The 18,969-nt window shown below is 43.2% G+C and overlaps 1 protein-coding gene across 1 annotated transcript; it reads left to right on the forward strand.

Annotated features, from left to right (window-relative positions):
• Positions 1-652: 652 nt before the first annotated feature.
• On the forward strand, positions 653-17,946 carry LOC147244322 (complement component C7-like). Its single transcript, XM_086187597.1, has 18 exons — positions 653-886; positions 1,139-1,200; positions 2,825-2,900; positions 3,632-3,773; positions 4,923-5,067; positions 7,145-7,283; positions 8,619-8,747; positions 8,842-9,085; positions 11,496-11,609; positions 11,699-11,865; positions 13,784-14,012; positions 14,451-14,622; positions 14,705-14,792; positions 15,003-15,135; positions 15,703-15,894; positions 16,428-16,524; positions 16,635-16,813; positions 17,057-17,946. Exons 1-18 carry the CDS (start codon positions 821-823, stop codon positions 17,227-17,229), a joined length of 2,547 nt encoding a protein of 848 aa, XP_086043723.1. The 5' UTR covers positions 653-820; the 3' UTR covers positions 17,230-17,946.
• The last annotated feature ends 1,023 nt before the right edge of the window (positions 17,947-18,969 follow it).

Genomic DNA, 18,969 nt, shown 5'->3' on the forward strand with positions numbered 1-18,969 from the left:
TTAGCCTGCACTGAGGGGGCTGGCTGATCACGGCCAGGTTATAGAGCTATTCAACACTTTTGTTCATAAAAATACATCACTTGGAGCATCTTCAGCAGCAGCTGCTGTAAGCTGACTGACAGAAACAAACACTGACAGACTGCTTGATGAAAAACATGCTTCCAGGAGTAAAATGATCCACATGAATAAGTTCTTAACAACCGGAACGTTGGCAGCTTTATCTTCTGCACGACTGTCCAATTAATAAAGATTCACACATTTGAGGCTCCAGCTTGTCGACTCTTGATTGACAATCCTTGCTTTATCTCTGGAGTTATGTTAATATTTGCAAAAATGAAAGGCCAGTGGGTAGAAATAACCACATTAAGCAGATACTATGTTCCCGGCTATCTTTTACATTTGGTCTGAAATGATACATGTTATCAAAATTAGAAGAATTTGTAGGTTTTTTTTTTTTTTTAAAGATACATATCAGTAGTTAAAAGGGCCCAAAGTAGGACAACCTGACCTTTGTCCAAATCCCACACACTCAGCTTCTGATGACCTGATGACTCTATTGAAGATAAACAAATATTACACAACCGCTCGCTGTCCAGCTCACTCTGATAACAGCAGCAGACATGATCACCCTCGTCCGGAGTCCTGCGGGACTCGCTCACATCCCAGAAAACAACCATTTATATTTGACTGGATTTGGGAGGTGAGGAAAAGAACAATCTGTCCGAGAATTTTTGACATCGGTATTGACGTCTTTCCCAAGTGGGGAAATTCCTGAACTTGGAGTTTTGTTGAGTCATCCCTCTCCCCTCCTGCCTATTAAATGATTCTGAGGGTTAGAACACAGGAGTGGATGAGAATGCTGAACTCTGAGGAGCAAACCATGAAGGTAAACCCCCGATCAAATTCACTGTTCTAGTAAAGATGGAAGAGAACTGTTCTGATGTTGCCTTTTTTTTTTTTAAAGAATCAGAACTTCCTGTGTCAGTAATTGCTACATGCCAAAATAAAATTCCCTTCAAGTATGTGGTATTTGTGATGCACGGGATTTTATTGACATCCGTGGACTTCTGCTTTTCAAATTAATTCATGAGGTTACAGCATGAATAAACATGAACGGTTGCAATTTTTTTATTCACAGCTTATTTGGAAGGAAGCTCTCTTGTCTTCGGTGTTGTTGCTTGTCTTCCTGTCTCCAGTGTGGTAGGTGGACATACGTAACCTAACCCTAACCCTAATCCTAACCCTAGGATCCCCCATAAAAGATTATAAATGATGTGTATTGGGGGTTGAAAGTACAAATTGAGTGGAATAAATTCGTAGGTACAGTAATTTTACAACATTCATTGGCACATAAAGGGTTAAAAAGATTTGTTTACAGGGAGTACATAAGTGGTTAAAAAGTAAAAATTAAGTAGAATACAGTGATAGTCGCAGTAATTTAAAATATTTAAAAATATTTAAAAGATTTATATTTTATTTATTCATTCATATTTTATTTATAGAATTTTTTATTGGCACATAAGGGGTTTAAAATGATTTGTTTTTAGGGGTACAAAAGGTTTAAAAAAGTTTGTTTATAGGGTTTGATAAGGGATAAATAATAAGAACAAATATAAATACAGAGTTTATATGTTCATTTTATATGGGACCTTGAAGGGTTAAAATATTTGTCATTAAAATATAAATGTCATTTCTGATTAAAAACATTCAAACATTAAAAATATGGAAAAGTACCTTTAAACACTTATTGATCATTAAAACTTGTAAAACATTCACGTATTTCCCATTTCGCTTGGTGTCTTAGGGGTTCATTTATTTTGAACGCTACAAGTGATGATACATTTATATAATTCAGTTTGATTTGGCAGTTCGGGGGTTAACTGAGATAGGGTGGAACTTAAACTCCGTTAATTTGGGAAAAGAAAACAGCTTCAAGTTTCAAAACTGAGTTGGAGTTCAAGCACAGGCCTCGTTTTGCGTTTGGCTCTGGAAGAGACAACACGTGTTTTGCGCGACTCTGCAAGCCTTCATGCTTTGTCGGTGATAAAGATCGTGTTTGATCAAAACGTCGTTTGTTTTATTTTGCACACCCTTCCTTAGTTCTTTAATAACAATAGGAATTGTAAAGGTTTGGGGTTTTTTTTACATTTAAAGGAGCAGTTCGTCTTTTTTTTAGGACTCTTTTTTTTTTTTTTTTTCCTTGTCTTTGTTTGTGGTTTTTTCCTTTCGCCTTTTGGGGAAGTGTTTTTAGTTCGTTGTTTATTTTTTTTTATTTGAACTTTAAAAAAATAGACCAAAAAAAACATAAAAAATAACTAAAATACACACACAAAAAAATCACAAAACCAAAAATTTAAAAAGTATAAAATCTTTATCCTTGATAATGGATGGGTGGTCGGAGGTGCGTCGAGGTAGGCGTCACCGTCATAACCGTCCCAATGAGTGGGACCGGTGGGATGGTCGGTACGGAGGTTGGATGGACAGTGCATCTTTATTCCTGTTTCGGGGAAGGGCTCAGGCCCAGTTTCCTAACCCTAACTGCAGGCTGCCTTCACTCCTCAGCAACTTGGATGACCACGTCTTCTTTATGCTCCAGAAGCAGGGGTTGGGTCATGAAGGGGTCACCAGATGATTTCTGGATAGACTTTTTGAGTAATGATGAGCTGGTGATGATGATGATGATGATGATGATGATGATGATGATGGCAAAGAACTGTGGTTCGCATTCTTGACATGTATTTACTGTAAGCCATTAGAGGGCTGATTAAATATCTAGTTATTAACATACATAGTTTTAATCAGTTCTCTTATCTATTTGTGTCAGTGGTTATCAGCCAGTAAACTGCAGGTGGGGGTCTTATGGAGACTGGTCTGAGTGTGACGGCTGCACCAGGACTAAGGTCAGAGCACACATATTGGCAATAGTAAAATGGAATTATCTTATTGGAGGTGTAGTAAGCAGTTTTTTCAACAATCTCAAAATAAATTCGCAGTGGTTCCTTACTCTGAGTTTACAACACTGTTGCACAAAATGCATGGAATAAATGATTTTCCTGGAGGAAGCTGGTCGTGCCAAAGAGGTCCCGTGAAATTCAACTCGGAGCCCTCACAACGAGGTGGTGGTGTCTTTACGACCCACAGACACAGTCCCCGAAATGCTTCACACTAGCTAGATGCAATTGCTCTCCAAACAAGCTAATGTGAGCTATCTCAAATGCTAACCAGAGAGTTTGCTAAGAGCAGAAAAACTGTATTCCAAGGATCTTGTATCGTCAATGGTATGTTTCTATGGCGTATGAGCAGCACTTTCAGCACAGAAGACACTGTAAACCATGTGTTTGTGGAGCACCTTCAACAGGAGCTGGTTAGCATAGCTAACAGGATAGCCTCCGCTCTTCGGGACTCCAGTAGTTGTTTGCCTCAGAGCTCTGAAGTTGACTAAGGATTAAAATTGCTCACTACTGAAGACTTCGCATTTCTATGAGACAATCTGCCTCCAGCTAGAACAAAATGCAAAATTTCTGAAAGATGAAAAGTCTAAAATGGAGCCCTCAGAGATGTAGAGAGATGCATGTCTACTCATCATTTCATGATTTCAAGTTTTTAATCCATTGTATTGCTTGGTTCTCAGGGGCGAATTCGACATGTGGAGGTTTACGCCCAGTTTGGGGGTGTGCCATGTTCAGGTGAAGCCACACAAATTCAGCCTTGTGTCCCACAGAAAGGATGTCCCCTGGAAGAAGGCTGTGGAGAAAGGTTCCGATGCATGTCTGGTACGTTTTTAAGTGCACAACCACAAAAATGCGGGGGAACTTTTCATAAACCCTGACATACTTTGATCACACACCCAAGCAGACTTAACAAGTGTTGTAAAGTGTTTATGCTCATAGTCAGTGTTTAGAATCTGAATATATTGTTGTAAATGCAAAACCCATGGTCGCAAATTGAACCCTTATCCTGCTGCAAACCCTGGTGCTGGTGAGACCAATACAGAAGCCCAGCATCCCTAAGCTGACCCTCCTGTTGTAGACAGTCATCAAAAACCAAGTGAATTTGGTTTAGAAACTAATGGGTTCGCACTGAAATGAGTTTAAATCCCTCCGTGACTCAGGGAGATACCAGGGTGTCCCTCGTGTGTTGGTGTGACACACTGATATTTAGAAAGCACAACTATATGACCAAGATGTAACCGATCCTCTCTTCCCCCAGTGACCATGTCCAAGTGTTCTTGAGCAAGATACTGAACCCCTAATTGGTCCTGATGGCTTTGTGACGGACCGGTGACCCGTCAAGGGTGAGCCCCGCCTCTCACCCAGTGTCAGCTAGGATAGGCTGAATGGATGGAGGGATGGATGGATGGATGGATCTTTATCAAGAATGGAGATCCCTGGTGTGTGTCTGTTGTAGCTCAAAAGCTAATGGATGATTTGGATGAATTATTTAATGTTAAAGGAACAACTGGTTACATTTTGGAGGTGATCCGGATTATTGCTTTGTGGATCCTTGATCCTGAAGACTGTTCTAGGTCACTGGCAGGATACATCAGTGGTATCCAGAAATCTATCACTGATATCATGCAATGGTCAGTGGCTCTGACAAATTGCTCCTGCGCTCCACTTCTCCGCAGCAGCATAGAGACAGACAACCATTCACACTCAAAGTCACACCTACGGTCAATGTAGAGTATCAATCAGCCTCGTCCCCTCTTGATGTCTTTGGACTGTGGGAGGAAGCTGGAGTACCAGAGAGAACCCACACAGGAACAGGGAGAACATGCAGACTCCACACAGAAAGATCCTGTGATGGAGCCGGGACTGGAACCTGGAACCTTCTTGCTGTGAGGCCACAGTGCTGACCACTGCACCACCGTGCAGCCCTTGATGAATGTACTGAGTGAAAAGTTTTCATTCAAATCCTGACAGGTCAGTGCATCAGCCAGTCTCTGGTATGCAATGGAGATCAGGACTGTGAAGATGGCCTGGATGAGCGAGGCTGTGATGAAGGCAGTAGCCAGTATGTGTGCGACATGGACAAAACACCTCCAAACTCCGACTTCACGGGCAGAGGGTGAGTTGCCCCAGCCTCAACTCCAAGAGGCTGGGTCTATGATGTCACTTTCTTCCTCTGGAACAGAGGTTCCACTTTACCCGGACAGATGATTTTTATTGTAGCAGGACAATGATGACATAAAACCACAACATTAAAAAAGGGGAAGAAGAAGAAATGAAAACACTGGGTTTATTTATTTATTCAACAATGACTCTCTGTCAATAATATATGAGATTTTCAAAATGTAATAATGTGTATTCATCAAATGATGACATTGGTGCACAAATGTATGTGTACACTTGTCTGCAGTCCCATGTCGCCCCACACAAGGGGGTATGAATGTGGCCACACATGGCTCAGACCACCTCTGAGTGTGACGCTGCATGTATTATTATGTTAATTAATCTCTGAGATACGATCAATGTGGCGCTGTTATCTGGTTCCGTCCCACAGTCCTTTAAAGTAGCAGGAATTAAACCCCTCTTCAAAAAAGCAACCCTGGATCCAGAAGTTCTACCAACTACAGACCAACATCAAATCTTCCTTTCCTCTCCATATTTCTGGAGAAAGCAGCTGCTAAACAGCTCTGTGACGTCTCCATAGCAACAGCCTATTAGAGGATTTCCAGTCAGGTTTCAGGTTCATCCTAGCACAGAAACAGGACTAGTCAAAGTTACCAGTGACCTAATAGGGAAACTCTCCATTAATGTTCACTGCTATGCTGACGACACACAGCTGTACTCATCAATGATCCTCATGAAATAAATCAGCTGACTGAACTGGAGGCCTGTCTGAAGGAGATGAAAACATGGAGGACCCACAGATCGAAGCAAAGTAAAATCTGGTCAACTGGACGTAAGTTTATCTTAAGATAAACTTACGTCCAGTTGACCAGATTTTACTTCGCTTCGATCTACGATGACCTGGATGAATGAGAACCTACACAGACATGGAGGACCCACAATTTCCTTTATTAGACTCTGATGAAACTGAAGTTCTTGTGCTGGGCCCAGAACACCTTAGAAACACCCTGTCTAATGAGACAGGAACCCTGGATGACATCACCCTGGTCCCAGCACTACCATGAGGAACCTAGGAGTTCTCTTTGATCAGGATCAGTCCTTTAACTCCCACATGAAACAAATCTCCAGTGCTTCTTTCTTCCATCTACGTAGCATCGCTAAGATCAGACACATCCTGTCTCAAGAAGATCCAGAAAAACTAGTCCCTGCTTTTGTCACTTCCAGGCTGGATTACTGCAACTCCCTCCTACCAGGCTGGACTAATGAGTCCCTAAAGACTCTCCTGCTGGTCCAGAACGCTGCTGCCCGCGTGTTGACTAGAACTGGTAGAAGAGACCAGGTCTCTCCTGGACTGCTTCTCTGCATGGCTCCCTGTCAGATTCAGAATAGAATTAAAAATTCTCCTTCTAACATAGAAAGTCCTCAACAGTCAGGCTCCTTCATACCTGACAGTATCAGCCAGTATTAGTTCTAGTAGTATTCATATTAGTATTCTCAATCCTGCACTAGCATTTACATCAGCTTTGTGTTTGTATTATATTTTTAGACATATTGATTGCTTAAGTAAGTAGATGTTGTTATTTTTGGTAGCTAGTTGTTGTTCCTGTGTGCTGTGTCCTCCGTCCCTCTTTTTTTCTCTTCTCATCTTTCTCCTTCCAGAATCTACATGTCCCCGTCTGTCCTTCGACTGTCTCCTTTCTCTCTCTCTTTATCTCTGGCCCTCTCTTTCCTTCTGAATATCTGTCTTCCTCCATTATCTGTCTTTGTCTCTGTCCTGCTCTCTTTCCCCCCTCAAAGCAGACCTCCGTCCCCACTGATCCTGGATCTGCTCCACGTTCCTGCCTGTTAACAGGAAGGTTTTGGTGGCTGCTGTTGCAGGATGTGCTGCTGATGGAGAATTGTTGGGTGGAGGTTCATTGAAGGAGTGGTGCTGGACCTGCTCTACTAGTCAAGAGTCAAAGAGAGAACTTTGTTGTGATTTGGTGCCTACAAATAAAACTGACTTGACTTGACTTGCATATCCATCAAATTTGCATGTTTTGAGAATTATTATTATCATTTATTCATTGCAGGTATGATGTGTTGACCGGGAAACTGAGAGCAGGTGTGATCAACACTCTGAGCTTTGGAGGTCAGTGCAGGAAAGTGTTCAGCGGTGACCATAAAGTTTACTACAGACTGCCACAGAGCATCCTCAGGTACAACTTTGAGGTGAGTACAACTGGACAGGTACTGTTCTAGCTCTTGTGCATGTAATACTGGAGCAGGTTTAATTCCTAAGTCATGGGGGTGTTTGGGGGACTGGGGCTGGGCTTGTCTGTTGTTTCTGTGCTCACTGCTGTTGCTTGATGGTCACTGAAATAAGGTGAGATGTCACAGTGTTGAAGCAGTTGTAAGAATTTGTGATCCAGGAGAGAACAGGGTTTCCAAAGAGTGGAGGGGTTTATCAAAGGTAGACTTCAGTCCCCAAGTTCGGCGTGGCACACGCTGGTGAAATGACATGTTCATGCCAGGCACCCTCGCCTTTTAACAAGCAAATGAACTCCATCTTTGCCAGCAGGTGCTTGAGTACGTCAAGGAGGTGTGGTCAGGCACAACCATGGCACATTGCTATTGTGGCAGGTTTGCAGCATAGACCAAGAAGAAGATGGTCTTTGGTCAAAGTTGTTCAGTCGCATCCATCGGTTTTATTGATGCCCGAAAACATGGAAACACTGACCGCCACCTCCTCCCACGCCAGCTTCACCTGCGATGGCTTCAGGGGATGCCTGCTGTTCCTTTACATGAACTCATGATGAGCTTGCCCACCTTCACCTGGCACATGAGGAGGCCTGTTTCTTCAGATAAGAAGAAATGAGAAGTCTAAGGCATTTTTTGCCTCTTATTCCAAGATATTTATGTTTTTTCTAAGTTTTGCACTGTTTCTTCAGATAAGAAATGAGAAGTCTAAGGCATTTTTTGCCTCTTGTTCCAAGATATTTATGTTTTTTCTAAGTTTTGCACTGTAGAATGTTGCTTCTTCACCGATGGTGGTTTTAGTCATTTTGCTGTTGTTTATAATGCTTACACTGGGGTTGGCTTGCAGCTATGGGTTTTTTTGTAGCCTTGTGTTTTTTCAGGGTTTAGTTTGATCCCACACAGGCCGCCGCTTTTCCAGGTCCTTTCTTATTGTTTGCTGCCTTTCAGTGTGTTTGCACGGAGGAGGTTGTGGGGGTTCGTCAAACACGGAACTTTGGCTTTGAGGTCGGGTTGGTTGTTGGAACTTGTATGTCAAACCCCCTGAACCACCATTATTGTCTTGAGACAGAGGAAGCAGCTTTGACCTTGATAGCTGAAAGTAGCACGCTGTAAAATCAAACTGACAATCCGCCACCTAAAATGGTGAGAAAACACCTGCCACCGCTTCTGTTATGATACAACCAGGATGCGTGGAACAGGATAAGCAGAAGAAAATGGAAATGAAATGGATGAAAATAAAGACTGAAAAAAAAACCAGTTTGTTTTATTTATTGTAGTTTATTGTTGCTGCTTTGCTTTGTGTTGCAGGTGACAGTCGACAATGAAGAGACGGATGAGTCTTATGACAGCTCTTGGTCCTACATGCAGCACATCACATCCAACGCCTTATTTGGACACGACCGCCGCACGTTCCACAAAGAGCTCACCGAGACAAAGGCAACCATGCATCAGGACGCCTGATCTGCTTCACTATCAAGATTCCTGCCCATCTTTTTTGCAGGTCATAACATTTTTGTTGTCTATCACACAGAACCGCAGACTCATAGTCATGAGGAATAAAGTGGAGCTGGCCCAGTTCCAAAACTCTGCCCCCCAGTTTCTGACCCTGGCTGAAGGTTTCTGGAAGGCTTTGTCCTCGTTGCCATTCACATACGACTACATGGTCTACCGCCAGCTGCTGCAGACATACGGCACACACTACCTCTCCGAGGGCTCGCTCGGAGGCGAATTCCAAGGCTTGTTGCAGTTAGATCGCCAGGCGCTTCAGTCCTCCAGTAAGAGCGTTTGGTGGTTATATAGTCGCTATGAATATGATGCTAAGTATCCAGAAATGAAGGTAAAATTTACTTCATTCATTCGGCTGAACAGTTAATAACACATTTTATTTTTTTTTAACTTTTAGAAGTTGGTGAATCATTCTTAAGTAATTTATTTAACTTGAATCCCAATGGTACTTGCAGATGTTACAGGACTGGTTTATCACATTAGAAAAAAGAATAAATTAATTAATTCATGAATTCATCAAATAATTAGCTTCCTTTCTGAGTAATTTGTGTTCAAGGTTGGAAAACAAAAACTTATTTACACCTCTTTAAATGGAATTTCTATGTGTTAGTAGTTCAACGATTACTTAAAGGTCACCTAGAATGAAAATCATTGTTTTTGTGTTTTTGGTGTTTATTCAACGTCCCCCAGTTGTGGGGAAGACACACGAAGTGTGAGGCAGTGTCAAAACCTCTGTTTGAAGTATCTCCCCTTTTGTGAATCGCCGCGGGAAAATGGACCTATGGGATTTTGGCTGAAGTGTTACGTCACAGTTCAGTCAGTGCCCCCCCCCCCCCCCCCCCCACACACACACACACACACACACACACGCCCCTTTGACATATTTCGGGAGGGGGCGATTATGCGAGCGAGCCAAGTGAGTGCAGCTCTCTCGTGTCGCTCGCTCGCGTGACACAAACTGGAGACAGCAGCAGCAGCACTGACTGAGCAGACTGATTGAATGAATGGCCTCGATAGAATTGAGACCTTTGTTTTATCTGCGCTGTCTGTCGCTAGCTGGCCTGGCCTGGCTTGAGGGGGAAGGAATCCACAGGAAGAATGGAATGTTGTCAATTGACAGTAGCGGTCACACTTAGCACCGGCGACAGTTAGCCGAGAAAGTGGGAGTGCTTTCTTTTCAGTGACAGTGAGGGCGGCCAATCACCAAGTAGTAAGGCAAGGCAAGGCAAGGCAATTTTATTTGTATAGCCCGTTTTCACAAACAGTTTGTCTCAAAGGGCTTCACATGGCATCATAACAACATCCTCTGCCCTTAGACCCTCACATCGACTGAGGAAAAACTCCATAGAAAACCCTTTTAACAGGGAAAAATCTGAGAAACCTCAGGGTGAGCAACAGAGGAGGGATCCCTCACCCAGGACGGACAGACGTGCAGTAGATGTTGTTACAGACAAGAAAACAGTTTACAATGCAGAATGAAGGAAACATGGAAATGTTAATAACAGCTGAAGAAGGAATCTTCTGGTAGGGGAGGCAGGGAGAGCAAGCCAGCTTGATGGGGGACTGGATGGCAGACTTGTTCATGGAAGGGGAGCGCAGGCCGGTGTAACAGTAGGGAATAAGGGGGGGGGGGGGCGATGCAGGCGGCGGTTGGGGCTCTGGTGGATCTGTGGAAACACAGAGAGACTGCGAGACACCAAGGCCAAACTACAAAGTGCAACAAGTAAAAATGTGCAGGGAGGAGAGGAGGAGAGAGGGGGAGAGGAGAGGAGAGGAGGGAAGGGCTCAATGTAACCTGATGTGTCCCCCAGCAGTCTAAGCCTGTAGCAGCATAGCTATCAATGGTTCAGAGCTACCTGAACCAGTCCTAACTGAAGGCTCTGTCATAGAGGAAGGTCTTAAGCCTGGACTTAAACGTAGTTAAAGTGTCTGCCTCTCTGACCCATGGAGAGAGCTGTAGCCAGATAAACAACGGCAACCGATCGCGTCAACTCATGCACTTGCATAAATAATGAGGTTGCCAGATGAGGTCAGAAACGAGGCCAATAGGGACAAACGAGGCATTCTAAACCCAACATGGTAACATTGCCATGTCAGAGAGCCATTAGGAAGCTTCTGAGCCATCACAGACCCAAGCATTTTTTGTGGGGTTACATATCACACCACAGAACAAGAATGAATACCTCGTTCAACCTCTCTATGGCACCTTTAGTCAACATTGTTTTTTGAGGGGCGTTATGAGCGTTAACTGTCTCCAAGTAGACAACACAAGAATGCAGTGTCGTAGCCGGAGATCGTCAACATGTAAGTGGACAAATGGTAACTCTTCTTGTACGGTAACAACAACTGCTGCATGTCCGAGCCACAGGTGCCCACCATTTCTTGTCTTGTTAGCTGATTTATCACCTGCTGGCTACGCAGGCACAGACTGCTCCTTTCAGAAAGAAATGAAATCAGTGAATCTCCAGAAACGTTTCATTATTGTCTAAAAGAGAGCGTTGTGGACGAAATGTGAGTTAACGTAGGAATCAGGGAGCCGTGCCATCTGGGAAGGGGGACAGGAATATGTAAGTTTAAGCTTCGGTGTATGATTCGATGTCTTTCCACGACCAAGCCATGATTAGCCATTCTGAGCCTGTTTAACTCAAATGAGTGGTTCTTTCTTGTCCCTGTGCAAAGGCACAACAGAGATCGAGTACCAGAGGTGTTGGAGAAAAGTTAAACGCCGTTTATTCCGGAAAAAAGTCAAAACCGTCTGTGAAAAACTGACAAAGTCTTTAGCATCAAACCACGGTGAGTGCAGGTTTAATATTTAGTTTTAGCACAAATAAGATTAGCTTTGTCCAATTTCATTTTATCAAGTTGTGACTTTTTATTTGCAGCAAGCGGGGTACACACGATGCCTATTGAAGTCAAGATGTTGGGAGGAGATCCATCCTTCGCTGATGTTCTGAGAAATCTAGATCTGGAAAAGCCAGAAAAAAACGGAGAGGCCTATGACAACTGGGCCTCTTCCGTCAAAGACTTCCCTAACGTCATAGAGCAGAAGGTAGGACGGACAAAGTGTCCCTTGAGTGCTTGCTTCCTCTGACATTTTTCCAGGAATAGAATGCATTTCATTCACAGCTGTTCTGCTAAACAAAAACCAACATTTTGGACAGTCGAAGAAGTCTCACATACTGTAGCATATTAGCATGTCGGGATTTCAGACGTGACAGCGTCTTCTGAGACAGAGAGAGATTTGATTTGATTTCTTAGCATCTTTTATCACAACTAATAACAAGAATACAAGCTATTCAACAAGTCTTTACAAAAGACAAATAATTAAAAGAATGAGAAATTTAAAATGTTTAAAAATGATGAAAGAAAATAAGCACATATCAGAGCTAACAGGCCTCAGGCCGCTCTTCTTCTAACTGGCTGTTGAACTTCTTTCTTCCCTGAGAAAGCATGAAGCTTCCTCATAACGCCATTTGTTCTCAAGGGACCCACGATCCTTCATTTCACTATGAAAACGAAAATCAATTAAAATTCGTGATTTCACTAAAGTCACAAAAAAACACTGAAATGTTGTACCCTGAGTCAAATTCTGCTTTGTTTCTCCTGCTCCCATATGTGGCCATTTTGGTTTGTCCAGGCAAGAAACTCAGGGGTTGACATTTAAACCTGTGTTTCTGGCAACATTTAAAACCAAAAATAAAGGAATCCATCGAAAAGCATTCATTAAAACACCCAAATAAACTTTCCAACAGAGAAAACAGAGGCGTCAGCCTCAAACGTTGCACGAAAGCATGAAAAACGGTTTCTCTCACATTGCAAAAAGGACACTGATGACTCACACCAGGGTTCAAAACTGAAGTAAAAGAATCAACCGCCACTGCCCCATGCAGGATCCTCCACTGCAAATCCCCACATTTCTTAGGTAATGGAGACTTGTGAAAAACTCTCCGTTGTGGTTCGACCTGCTCTGCTATTTGTAAAACTGCACGCCGAGGTGTAGCAACTCTTTTATCAAGCTTGGTTTTTGTTCAGCACCATGGAACACAGTCCGTATGACGCCTTCCCAGAGGCAAGGTTGGGACCAAGAAAAACTACAAGCTCAGACTTAAGTAAAATGCTTGAGGAGTCATCAACATCTGCAGACACAGCAAAATTAGGAACTGGCTCGGAATCATTCGGTACAATCAAACCTGAGGAAACATCCAATAATAACTTCATTGCATCTTCGTTAAACAAACTCTTCCATTTTGCAAGAAGATGCGATACCACCCGGGTTGACCTTACTCCTAAATATTTTGCCACTGGATTAGTATTTTGAAACAAAGGACCCGCTAACTTGAGAAAGTCTTTCAGGGTGAGAACCTCAGCCTTGCAGAGAACTTCTGTGAGAGCAGGAAAAGACTTTACTCGTGTGAGATCCAAGATGGAACCATAGATCAAGGGCTCTTGCAAAAACCCAAAAAGTGATGTAGAATCCAAAGTTCTCCCAATCTGACACAGACACAGAGGGAGAGACAGAGAGAGAGACGGACAGAGAGATAGAGACGGAGAGAGCGACAGACAGACAGAGAGAGAAAGACAGAGACACAGAGAGAGAGACGGACAGAGAGATAGAGATGGAGAGAGAGACAGACAGAGACACAGAGAGAGAGACGGACAGAGAGAGACAGACAGAGACACAGAGAGAGAGACGGACAGAGAGATAGAGACAGAGAGAGAGAGAGAGACACACAGAGAGAGGGAGATTTGAGGACAATTTTTTGGCCAACAAAACCATGTTTGATTTCCCTCATTTCTGGGAAAAGTTGGAAATGTTCAGCATTCACCAGTTTAAAGACAGAATGTCCCCCATCATGTTGCTGTCATTAACAGCTCTCTGTATGTATATACAGCAAATATGTGATATAATATTTATCTAATCATTAAAAACCTCTGTATCTATAAATAACTGCAAACTCGTATCCAAGCTTCGTCCTCTGTTCGAGCTGGTCAAGGAGGTCCAGTGTGCAGGACTGAAAAAGCTCCACCTGAAAAGAGCCAGTGAAGAATACCTGGCCGAGGAGCACCCCTGCCACTGCCGGCCCTGCCACAACAATGGCCAGCCGCTGCTGAGAGGCTCTGAGTGTCAGTGCGTCTGCCGCTTTGGAACCTCAGGGAAAGCCTGTGAGATGGGAGCTGCGATTGGAGAGCAACCAGGTAACCAAAGAAGAACCGGAGGATACTGGGATTTATCCAAGGTTCAGTTAAAAAGTGGCACTCAAAATGTGTCATGTTCTACTGCAACCGTCAGTCTTATTACAAAATATCAACATTTTGTGAATGCTAACGTGTCATCTTCATACGTCCATTAAAACATGCTGTTAATTAGCAACACCAAAGTATTTGAAATGATTAGTTATCAGGAGGACAAAATCAACATGGAAAGGTGATGGAAGTTTGCTCCACAAATACATGCATATTACATGATACACGGTACAGTCCAAAATAACTGAGAGAAATGTCCTTCTTTTCTATTTTGTGATGGTAAACAGTAAATTTAGCTGGACTTGTTGTTGTGTGAGGATGTACGGAGATACAAGTTTTTCCTCAGTGGCATGGAGACCATGAAGAGAAGCTTTTGTTCTTTCCTTTCAGGAGTGATCCATGGCAGCTGGAGCTGCTGGTCCTCCTGGGGATCCTGTGCTGGAGGTCAAAGGTCAAGGTCACGTCACTGCAACAACCCAACCCCCAGCGGAGGTGGTCAGCACTGCCCTGGACTGCAAGTGGAGCAGAAGCCATGCGAGGACTCAGATATGCAGTATTTAATGTAAGGACACACACACACACACACACACACACACACACACACACACACACACACACACTCTCACTCGGATGTGTTTGTGTAGGATGATGGAGCCTCAATGCTTCGGTCTCTCTGTGACGCCACCAAAGACATGCGGGCCGCCTCCAAAGCTCAGAAACGGCTTCATTCTGGTGAGCTTCTTTGACAGAAAAGTGACAGAAAAAGTTACACAATCATAGCAACACGCATGCTTGTTTAACGACCACATTTTCCCTGTGTGTCTGTACAAAAAGCATCCATGGCTGACTCTTTGACTACAGCGGGGGTATTTTTTTGTAATAACTAATGTCTCACCTGCAGTGTTTTCCAGCTATCAGCTATCGATGGTGTGTGTTTTCCAGAATCCCAGGGACTTTTACTTGGTTGGAAACACAGTGGAGTTTTCTTGCATAGCTGGTCATCACCTCAGTGGGAACGCCGTGGCCGAATGCACCGAAAATCAAACGTGGAGGACAGGAGCAATGGTTTGTAAAAGTATGTGCTACTTTCAAGAACCAACAGACTTTGGTCTTGATTTTAGTGTATCAGCAGGACATCTCCCAAAAGTACTGAGGTGAAATTTGTTTTCCCAAATTGAAAGAAAATGTTACTAATGACTTGCAATGTAACATGAATTGTAGAAAAAACCCTAAATGTTCAAAGTTAAATTGAAAATGTTCCTAGTTTAATGCCCCCAACCCCGCGCCAGAATTCATCTCATTTCTACTGTGAGATGTAGCTAAGTAGCTAGCACTGCTACACTCTCCACCCTCGGGCAAACGTTAGCACCTCACGTCCTCTTCACCACCAAAAGCTCGTTTCCTCTCCCCTCAACAACACACTCAGGACACGCTGCTGTCTCATGACATGAAAAATGAAGCCAATAAAAAGAATATACAGTCCACCTCTCTGGAGTCATTATAATCAGGAATTTTTGTCTCATCAACAGCCCGACTTCATGGAGTAAACGTTGTTGCTAAAAGTCAGCCCAAGTTATTTTGTGCCACATTTGAATCAGACCCCATTTGCAGCGCTGCCAGAGTTCCTCTCGCCCTCTACCAGGTTCCACGTGCGAGACCCCGCTGCTCAACCGTGAAGTTGTGACTTCGCCCATAAAAGAGGTGTATCAGATTGGAGACAGAGTGTCCTTGTCGTGTCCTCCGGGGTCAACACTGGACAGTGGCGTGTCGGACATCATTTGCAGTCCAAGTCTGCAGTGGTCTCCTTCTCCTGCGGGTGCCCAATGTAACAAGGGTGGGTATTCTCATGTATAGAGCTCTCCATCTAGACTCACGTGTGCTGTGACTGTAAAATACAAACACTGAGAGTTGATAGCCTACTAAGAGCATGGAGGAGGACTTCCATACATGTAGCTTCTTTAATCATATTTAGGTGTCTTGTAGACGCCGTGTGCCACCAGGCAGCAACAGACAGCAAAGCGAAGCCCTTGTTAGTGAATTTTACCAGGAGTTTGTGGCAAACCTTTGTGTGCAGCTCAAAGCAGCAACTATCCAACTTGAGTTATCCACGTCAGTGACACGTTAACCAGAACGACCACTGTCTTTGTGCGTGGTATTGATGCACCCTGGCTCTGTGTGAATTTTTTCTTTCATGGCAATTCGCCCCCTAGAGGCAGAAGTGACTTACCACAGCTTTCACATGGTGCCTCAACTCAAGGGCATTTTTCAGCTCTCCTAGCTTACATTGCTTCAGTCAAAACATTTATTCCAAACCATGTCATCCTGTGTGTACATTATTTACAATAAAGTCCTTGTTTTCCACTTTAGCCCCTACAGCTCCCTCTCCTTCATCTGGCCTGAAGTGTAAACTGTGGGAAAACATTGGGAAAACCGAGTGTGTGTGCAAAATGCCTTTCCACTGCTCGTAAGTATGATTTTTAAGAATGCTTTCAAACACCTTTCCAGAAGGAAATCTCCACTCAAAGTCGTAAAATTACAAAATCATAAAGATAACGTATTTCCCAAATGTTGTAGAACTTCTCTGGACCTGTGTGCCAAAGTTGGCTCAAGCCCGCCTCGTGTACTTGGAGTTTGTGAGCTAGGAGCACTGCGGTGCTTGGGTCGGAGCTTCTTGTTGGCTAATGACACTGAGTGCAGGTGGCCACAGGAGGCATCCACGTGTGAGGGCTGCAAACCAGGGACCATCTGTCAGGGTGAGTCTGATCCCTTTTCAAGGATGTCTGGTTTGTTACACAGAGAAAGCTGCGCTGGACTAATACGGCTGAGAGTGGCAGGTCAAATCTGAACCAGGAAGAAGTGCAAACTAGTTTTCATTTCCAAAGGTTTAAAAAAGCTGAACTGAAATAAGATCTCAGTCTACTTTAATTGTTTCATAATAAAGTTTAATATGGCACAATCATGTAAGTAATCACTCTTTGTTTCTATTCTGCTACCAGGGGGGGAATGTGTCTGCCAGAACGTGTTAGAATGCCCTCCAGACTCTTCGCCCCTATGTGTCACCGCAGGTATTGGAAGGGTTTCCATGACGATGACTGAATGTCAGGTGGGGGCCAGGCGGTGCGCAGGCGAGCAGATCAGTGTGATCAGCATTGACTCTTGTCCAGAATGAAGATGGTTACTTTGTTTGGAAATGTAAAGTACAAACCTTTTTTTTTTCTGCGATTGTAATGGAAAATTTTAAGGCCGCATTTTGTTTTCTTACGTTTGAACCATGATTGAAATCCGTGTTGCTTTTATGTTTGAACTCTGTGGTCATGTGACCTTTAGTTTGAGGCGGTCGTATGTGTGAAAATGGTCTCGTATCAGACTTCCTGCTTCTGCACTGAGGCGATGAGTTTTCTCTGTTCTTGTTCCTCTGAATTTTCATGTCTTGCAGGTGTGCACGTTGACAAGAGTTCGACGTCTATTTCCTCTTTGCGTATGACAGCAGATTTGATGTTCCTATAACCTTAAAAGGAAGGAAACATTAACGGTCGGCGAATGTTAATCTGCCCGGCAACAAAGACTGTCTAAAAGTTGAAGTGAGTCTGTACTCTGTGATTCTTCGTCAGCACATGCTCGGTGTGTGTTGAACAAATTGCCCTCTTGTGAGATTGAAGACTTGCACTTGAACAGTTTGAGTGTTGCTTCTCATCTCACCAGAGCCTGGAGCCTCTCGGGACAAACAGTGTTTTCAACCTCACTATGACTGAACTGAATTGATGATTGCACCTATTTGTATGTAAACGGTATAAGATTCTGTTCTAAAGGATTTACAAAACCTTGTAAATAAATGCCATCGTTGTTGGCTATTGTGGGGAAATTCACAACACTTTTTGTCTTTGTTTTGTTAAAACATGATATATTTGAAAATAACAATCTCTCACACTGGTTATGTGTAGTCAAAACTTGAAGTAAAGGCAAAACGTAATATTATCATAGATTAATTGTCCACTTAAAGGCATTCAAATTGTTTCCAACAGAACTCAAGGAGTTTCCAAGAAGCGACAGTATCTTGCAAAAAGAAAGTATAAGGGCTACACCTGACCCAGTCTAGTTTACTGCAACAACACTTCAGATAAACTAAGTGTCCACCTTGCCATGAAAAACAATCACCACTTACCTAGCTTGCTAGTAGCAAACTACACCCTGAAAATGGCAGGTTTTGACAAAGGTTTAAATGATGCAGTCGAGGGAATTATGGGGTGTAAATGAACAGTGTACATTCTTAAATGGTGAATGAGAGATAGCGAAAATTTCAGTGTTATAACTGGCAGTATTATGCTTGATATTATACAGTTCACAATCAGATATTGTGTCCCGCAGGGCTCAGTTCTGGGCCCATCTATTATCTCTGTCCACTAAACCTCTCAGCCATGCAGGGTCCTGTGATGGCCTCTATCGCTGCCACGCTGATAACGTTGAGCTCTACCTCTCCTCCCCCTCTCAGACAAAAGACACAACATGTGAATGAATGAAAGCAGTACAATGTTCTGTGTTGCACGCCAACAGTAAAGCATGAGTGGATTTTGTGGACCTTCAGCACAACTCCAGTTGTGGCACAGTCACAAACAGTTTTCAGTGTCATCTTAGCTTAACGCGATGAAAACATTTTTCAGATGCAGGGTGATATTAGGGTCATATTAACATTAGCTCAGTGATATTAGGGTCATATTAACATTAGCTCAGTGATATTAGGGTCATATTAACATTAGCTCAGTGATATTAGGGTCATATTAACATTAGCTCAGTGATATTAGGGTCATATTAACATTAGCTCAGTGATATTAGGGTCATATTAACATTAGCTCAGTGATATTAGGGTCATATTAACATTAGCTCAGTGATATTAGGGTCATATTAACATTAG

This window comes from Aulostomus chinensis, chromosome 19, assembly GCF_037954235.1.
Source record: "Aulostomus chinensis isolate RoL2024-O1b breed Wild chromosome 19, RoL_Achi_v1.0, whole genome shotgun sequence".
In the NCBI taxonomy this organism is placed as follows: domain Eukaryota; kingdom Metazoa; phylum Chordata; class Actinopteri; order Syngnathiformes; family Aulostomidae; genus Aulostomus; species Aulostomus chinensis.